General features: G+C 34.2%; 1 protein-coding gene across 2 annotated transcripts in view; it reads left to right on the top strand.

The window, feature by feature from the left end:
* Positions 1-5,152, top strand: part of LOC106867868 (C-1-tetrahydrofolate synthase, cytoplasmic) — a 22,021-nt gene extending 16,869 nt beyond the window's left edge. For both annotated transcript variants that reach the window (XM_014912920.2, XM_014912921.2), the window contains 4 exons: positions 841-941; positions 2,514-2,650; positions 4,095-4,206; positions 4,845-5,152. In XM_014912920.2, coding sequence (XP_014768406.1) covers positions 841-941; positions 2,514-2,650; positions 4,095-4,206; positions 4,845-5,023 — 529 coding nt within the window. In that variant the 3' untranslated portion in view covers positions 5,024-5,152. The remainder of the gene's footprint in view (positions 1-840; positions 942-2,513; positions 2,651-4,094; positions 4,207-4,844) is intronic.
* The last annotated feature ends 2,433 nt before the right edge of the window (positions 5,153-7,585 follow it).

Here is a 7,585-nt window from a genome sequence, read left to right as displayed (position 1 = left end):
GAGGCTGCACCAGGCTCCAGTCTGATCTGGCAGTGTTTCTACAGCTGGATGTCTTTCCTAACGCCAACCATTCCGTGAGTGTAGTGGGTGCTTTTACGTGCCACCAGCACGGAAGCCAGTCAAGGTGACACTGGCATCGACTATGTTTGGATGGTACATTTTACATGCCACCGGCATGGTTATCACAACTACAATTTCCATTTTGATGTTGATGTACTTGACGCAATTGGTCTCTTTAAGCACAGCAGGTCGCCCTACGATTCAAGGTACTTTTGAATAGGCTTGGGCTGGTTATGCGAAACTGGTTTAGGATACAGCTGTGAACTCACTTTATTTACCGGGTCCCCGCAGCAGTCACAGCATATCTCCAGAGATCTCGGTCATTTGTCATTGTCTCTGTGAGGCCCAACGTTCGAAGGTCATGCTTCACCACCTCATCCTATGTCTTCCTGGGTCTACTTCTACCCCAGATTCCTTCAACTGTTTGGGAGTGGCACTTCTTCACACAGCTCTCCTCATCTGTCAGTAGTACATGACCATACCAGCGCAAACGTCTCTCTTGCACGCCACATCCGATAAGAAATGACTTTTTTAGAGTTCGTCTGGATCTGTATAAAAAATAAACAGTTGCTGCTTGATGTGATATGCACATGCATGTATTTTCAACATACACTACCATGCTATTAAACTGCTAGTCAGTTAACTAATAACCCATGATATGTTTATTAAATAAAATTATGGTTATTATCTTGCTTGTATATATTTGTCTATCTAAATGTGTTATTGTTTTCTAACAAAACTTCATAGATCCATTGAAAATTGAATTTGTATTCTTTGTAGTTTGCATTCAGAAAATGCTGGAAAGTTAACTGTTGGTGACCTCAGTAACTGTATTATTCCCTGTACTCCACGGGGATGTTTAGAATTAATCAAAAAATCAGGTATAGTTTTACTTCTATTTTTTATCTACCATCATTATCATGAGATGTTATCATCTCTAGGAGCTCATCTTTATTCTCATGGTATTACGTAATTACCAAATTTTGCTAAACCTTTTACTCTACAACATTATTATATGTCCCAGATTGTTTTCCAAACACAGATTTAAACTTTACATTTCCTGTTAACACCATTGCAGTTACTTGTGACCTTTTTAAAATAGATTTAATTTCATTCTTCTTTTTTAAAAACTAATCATAAATACTTGTAGTTGTAACAAGTACATGTAGGTATAATAGTAGATATACACACTAGGGATTAATCATATTACAATGTTGTATTCTTATAATTTAATATTTGGATTTTTTCTAAATTAGCTTTGTAACGTTGGAGGCTAATCTCTATAAATTAGTATAACTGATTCACTTTATTGATGCAAACATAGCACCTAGCTATTACATTGTATCTACCTAGCAACTGTTTGTTTGTGATAGTAAACTTGATTATATATTTTATTTACAGGCATAGTTGTGTGGTAGAAGTTTGCTTCCCAACCACATGGTCTTGGGTTCAGTCCCACTGTGCGGTAGCTCGGGCAAGTGTCTTCTGCTACAGCCCTGAGCTGACCAAAGCCTTGTGAGTGGATTTGGCTGACAGAAGCTCATCATGTGTGTGTGTGATATCTCCTTGTCTCCACATCAAGTTGTTGTAAATGGGTGTCACTGTCATACAAGTAGTGTCCTTCATTTCCAGTCTTCCGTGGAAGCATGTCTGGTCATGGGGAATGTTACCTTACTTAGTAATAAGAAAATCTGCCTCAAAAACTTCTGTCTGATACATACAAGCATTAGGAATGTAGATGGTGGCAGCATAACTTGATGCCTTATTGATATGCCATTTGGCCTTACATAATTCAAGAGAAAAAACATGAGCATAGTTTTCCTGTTACCTTCTCCATACCTCTAAGAAAGAGCTGAGCTCATCACTACAATTTAACAAAGCAGTACTCGGTTATTAGGCTTTTATTTGGTAACTGGGTTGTTTTTGGTAGGAGTACAATGCAATACAGGAAACAACAATAAATGATGACCTTGTTAGTTACCCAAGGTTCAATAAAAGACACCTTCTCTAGGTATTACAGTGAAGGTAAATCCAGAACCATATGATTTGGAAGAAAACTTAACCACACAGCTATGTCTGAATTCATGCATCACCCATATTTCTATTGAGTTGTCATCTCTTTTATCATTTAAAAGGTAAAGTTTATTTGATAAATATTATTTAACCTTTTTGATACCTACCTGTCTGAGACTGCTCCTGGTTCTTTGATACAAACTCCCAGTTTAAGCTTTCCATTTAAATTTCAAATTTAATATATGTTCCAAACACCAGTTTGATAATGACTGGCAAAGTTACTTTACTAAATTCTTCATTATGTTTGAAATTGTTTGAAACAATGGCAGTGTATTTCAACAGAAATATGGCAAGAAAGGAGTTAATAAATATTAGATATTTGTTAAATAAAGTATTAATAAATTTTCTGAACTCTAGCTGTATTGAATCTATTCCACTAGGGGTGCCAGTTAGTGGTAAAACTGCTGTTGTATTAGGTCGAAGCAAAATAGTCGGTGCTCCCATGTCCAATTTGTTATTATGGAACCATGCTACTGTTACAGTTTGTCACTCAAAGACTGTTGATCTGCCAGCTGTGGTAAGTATATCTTTGTGTTACATATGTAATTCTTATTGGATGTTTACTTGGCATTTCTCATTACTTGTGTGGGTTGGGTTAACCTTACAATGCATAGATCAAGATATTTGCAGTGATAATAAGTGAAACTGAATACTTTACTTTTTCTGTCAACTCACTCCTCAGTAGAAGCTTGATTAATTCATAAGATTTTTATCTTCTGTATTACTCTGCAGTTTAGCATTACATTTTGCAATTATCTAAAGTTGCATATTTTGTATTATTGCATTGTTGTCTGTAAAGATAATGTATTGAATTGCTTTATGCAACTAGTTTCTTGCATTTTGGCTAAGATAAATTACTCAGTGTGCTTATTTATGATGAACTAATTATTAAAGAATACTTTTACTTCCAAGTTTAGTGAACCTAAAAGTATTCTATATGGAAAATGAGCCATTTTTACATTGCTGCTACCTTTAAGAAAATTACATGCTAATTAATCTTTATTTCTTCCACTACTTCTCTATATATCTGAACTGCTTATGTAAAATGTGTTTTATGTAAGCTATTATGTAATAATATAATGATGACAGTATTACAAAATACTGTTATTATAAGAGTGGCTATATGTGGTCAAATATTCTTCAAATCACACCTTTCTGTCTTAGAGAAATGAAAGACATTGGAGAATGTAGTCTTCGATACATTCTTTAAAAAAAACAAAAGACATGGTCATGATTGAAACACCTTTGATCAGAGAACTGATTTAGATATAAACAACAACTATTGTTATTGATAATAGATGTTTGCATGAATTACTAGATTAAATATCTCTATGTTGAAAACTTCTTTGAAGCACACACTTCTACATTGCTTTCATGAATTAATGATGTTACTTATTATTTACTTGATTTTGTACTGGTTGCAATGTTGCTGATAAAATTTCTTTTTTTTTCACATGTCTAGAATTAATATTTTTTTTACAATTTTAAATTGTGTACTGACTCTGATTTTAAAATATTCTTCTGTTTATGTAAAAAAAAATTGGTGTGATTTTTTTTTTTCATTAGAAACAAAAGTAGACATCATCTATAACGAGTTTTTACTATTACACATACCACAAGTTAGCATAGTTAAAAAGAAATATGCATTTCTGAGCAATGTATATATATTTGTAGCTATAAACAAATGTCTAAACTGTTAAATTATTTTACTATATTTAATTTACAGACTTGTAATGTAAAGTAAGAGATAAGCTTGTTTTGTCACCATCTTGTAGCTTTTTCTCTTCACTTAAACTGCTATCTACTTTTGGAAAAGATTTGAATAGATCTAACACTACCTATCTTTCCCTTTTCTAAAGCTATAAACAGACACCTAATTATGCATTTGACATATTTGATTAATTGTAAACATTATCTCTAATAGATATTCATTTGCTAATTAAACTAAAAATATTGTACAGGTAAGAACAGCTGACATACTTGTGGTAGCTATAGGAAGACCAGAATTTGTCAAGTCAGATTGGATTAAGCCTGGTGCAGTTGTTGTTGATTGTGGAATTAATTCTATCCCAGGTTAGTGAAATACCTTCATATTTACTTCAGCTGGATCATTTGTATAACATTCATGTATATATACATTTTAAAGAGACAGTTGCAATGTCACTTGTTGATGCAAAATCAAGTTTTATTTTCTACATTACCCTCTCTTTTCAACTTTACCCCTGTCTCTTCAAAATGCAAGTCGTCATGTTGCTCCTCTACAGCAAGGAATTTGTTCTGCTCTGCCCACACATTTTATTCCTCTCTACTCCTTATTCTAGTATAAAGTTCCTCTTCTCTAGATTCAGGATTCATGGTCTTGCGAGCTGCATGATGGCCAAACTAGTGATGTTCATATAGAAAAGTATCCAGCATATGCTGTAAAATAATTGGAATTGAGAACGTACACCTACATACATGCAAAACAGACACTGGAGCACTGATGTTTTGCCAGAATTACCCCATTTTATTAGTCCAACATAAGGCGGGTAAAGGGGTGATTTTTATATTGGCATATTTTGAAGTTGTATAGTGTTTGACAAGATAGTTAAAGAAACTGTTAATTGATATTTTCTAAGAGAAAAGTTGATAAGGTTTCAGTATCATATAATTATACAATGCAGTGAATAACTATTTAGATCAAATTGTCTGTATGTTTTCTTGTTTTACAGATGAGACAAAGAAAAGCGGAAAGAGACTTGTTGGTGATGTTGATTTTGGTGGAGCTAAAGAAGTTGCCTCTTGGATTACACCAGTTCCAGGGGGTGTTGGTCCCATGACTGTGGCTATGCTGCTTCAGAACACTGTAGAAAGTGCCAAGAGGTTTGCACCCAAGGAGTTTGAAAGTTGAAGTTGTTACAACTACAGCAGTTGTAGTTGTAGAGACACACTTGCACATGACTGAATTTAGCACTAATTCACTACTTTGTGAAAAATAAAGTGTTCATTATATTTTGCATAAAATTTTTCTGAGAAGCCATTTCATTTATCTGTTATTAAATGTGTTTTGGTAAAATGATAAATATTGCAGCTTTTCCTGAGATATGAATTGAGACGGCTCATTGAAAGCTTAAGAATTCGCTGTGAAATCCATCTCATTTGAAATGGTTTTTAACTGATAATTTCAAATGCAGATACACCAGTTTTCTCATATATATATATATATATATATATATATATATATAAAGCTGGTGTTAATGTAGTGAGCATCAAATCTAATTAGATATTATTCGATTATTTTACCATTTTTACATGCTAGCATGGGTGGATAATTCAGGCATATATTTTTAGTTTGATGCTCTTAGTGTAACTAATCCTTACTTATTTTTCAGTTACACTGATTTGAATTAAAATGACAGCATAATCAGTATAAGATTTTTCTTTTTCTGTTTTCATTGAAAAGAACGTATAAAACTCTTTCACTAGCCAACCGTTGGCTCTGCATCCTTACACAATAAGGTACATTTACATCATCATTTAATGTGTTTTCCATACTGGCATGAGTTGCAGTCTGACAGCAGCTGGACAGCCAGGGAGCTGTCTAGATTCCAATTGTTTGTGGTATGGATGCTCTTCCTAATACCAACTACTTTACAGTTTGCTGGGTGCTTTTTCCATGCCACTGGTGTGTTTATGGAGCACTGGCACCTGTAGAGAATAGGCCTGTATGTACGGATGTCAGCAATTTTACTTAGTTTGATGCAACCACCACAATTACCAGTCATCTAAGTGAGGCCCAGTATCCAAAGATCCTTTTTAGCATTCTGTCCTCTGGGGTCTACCCCTCCAACAAGCTTAGCATTTCTTTATGCAGCTGTCCTCATCCATTTGCATCACATGACCAAACCAGCAGTTCCTAATAATAAAGCTTAACAAGAAAATTAGTAATTTCCCATTTATGCACATTGTTTATATTCAAATACCAAGAATATATAATTGCATTTCCGTTATAGACAATATACTATACTGTCATAAAGCATCCTTTATACAAAGACACATTACAAAAGGAACATGTAAAATAGGTTTCGCCTTGATGCCTTTTTCCCCCCCTTTTCTACCATTTATCTTTTCAAACATGTGGAAGTTGATATTTTCTGTTTACATTCATTTCAGTTAATTTTGCTTTTCTCTCATTCCTGTGCTTTCATGGAGAATAGCCTCCACCAACCCACTGTAACTGAAACGTAATGTCAATAGGAAATTTCTGATTGCAGTCTTTTGATGGTGATACCTTGCTGATTTTCACGTACACAATAAAAGAATTTACAGATTAAGTTTACTAAAATCCCATAAGATATATCATTTTCTTCCTGGATATTTCACTGGATAGCATAACAATGGTTTGATTTGACATTGCCCCATTTGTTTATTATATGATTGAGTTTACCTTCAGTACCAACACCTGTTTTTTGAGTGGTAGACAAGAGCAACATTTGCTGTTTGTCCTTGTACAAGGTAACTTGCAACTTGCCGTCTCCACCCATGTCTTTTTATTATTTTGTAAACTTTATTTTTTTTTTTGGTGTAACCCTTTACACCTACTGCAAATGTTTACAAAAACGTTCTGCCAAAACCACTGTAAAACAAAAATAAGTCAAAATACAAATGTTTGTGTTGACCCCAATCCATTTCATCTCTACTTATCTCAGTGCAAGCATCAAAAGTTTGCACAGTAGCTGGTGAATTTTGGACCTCTTATACCACCATGCCCTAACTGGTGAGTTTAACTGTCATGTTTTGCTAGAAATTATTGCTTCATCATGACAGATTTTGTCCTGGAAAATAGTTTCTAATTTTTCAGATAGCAAGTCCAACATTGAGCACACTTTGTATAGAGGGTTGTAGTAATAGTGCATTCCTGCTGGGAGCATTAAAAGTATCACTTGGGTGCAGATATCGATTTCAAATAGCTGGTTTGGGCCATTATACTAGATATCTTAAGGTCACCATACCTTATAACTACCCCTCCCCCATTTGCTATTGCTGATGTTACTAAAGATACTGATCCACAAAACAATCTACTTCCCAAAGCTCAAACCTCTATTTAATTGTTTTTACTGCAAACCTATACATGCACATGTATATCATGACTCGTATGTTCACTTTCCTGACTTTTGTACATAAGTCAGAATTGCTGCCATATTGATCATTATAAAGAAACTACTTCAAATAGTGGATAAAAAATTTCATGGTATTCATACAGAAATGGTTTTTCCTTTCATGATCTTACAGCTATGAGATTTCATTGACATGATTTACTTGCAATATCATAAGTCAAGTATAAGAAGCCAATTTGGTAATGAGAGAATAATTTGGGCCAGTTTAATTATGCAGTCTATTTTTCGTGGGTCGGATGGAGTTTGCAACAGGTTTTTCCGTCTCCAACCCTCAACTATTTTGAAGCAAGGTAATA

The sequence above is a fragment of the Octopus bimaculoides genome, chromosome 5 (genome assembly GCF_001194135.2).
Source record: "Octopus bimaculoides isolate UCB-OBI-ISO-001 chromosome 5, ASM119413v2, whole genome shotgun sequence".
Classification (NCBI taxonomy): domain Eukaryota; kingdom Metazoa; phylum Mollusca; class Cephalopoda; order Octopoda; family Octopodidae; genus Octopus; species Octopus bimaculoides.
The sequence above is the reverse complement of the archived record's forward strand: the minus strand, read 5'-3'. Positions and strand labels throughout refer to the sequence as shown.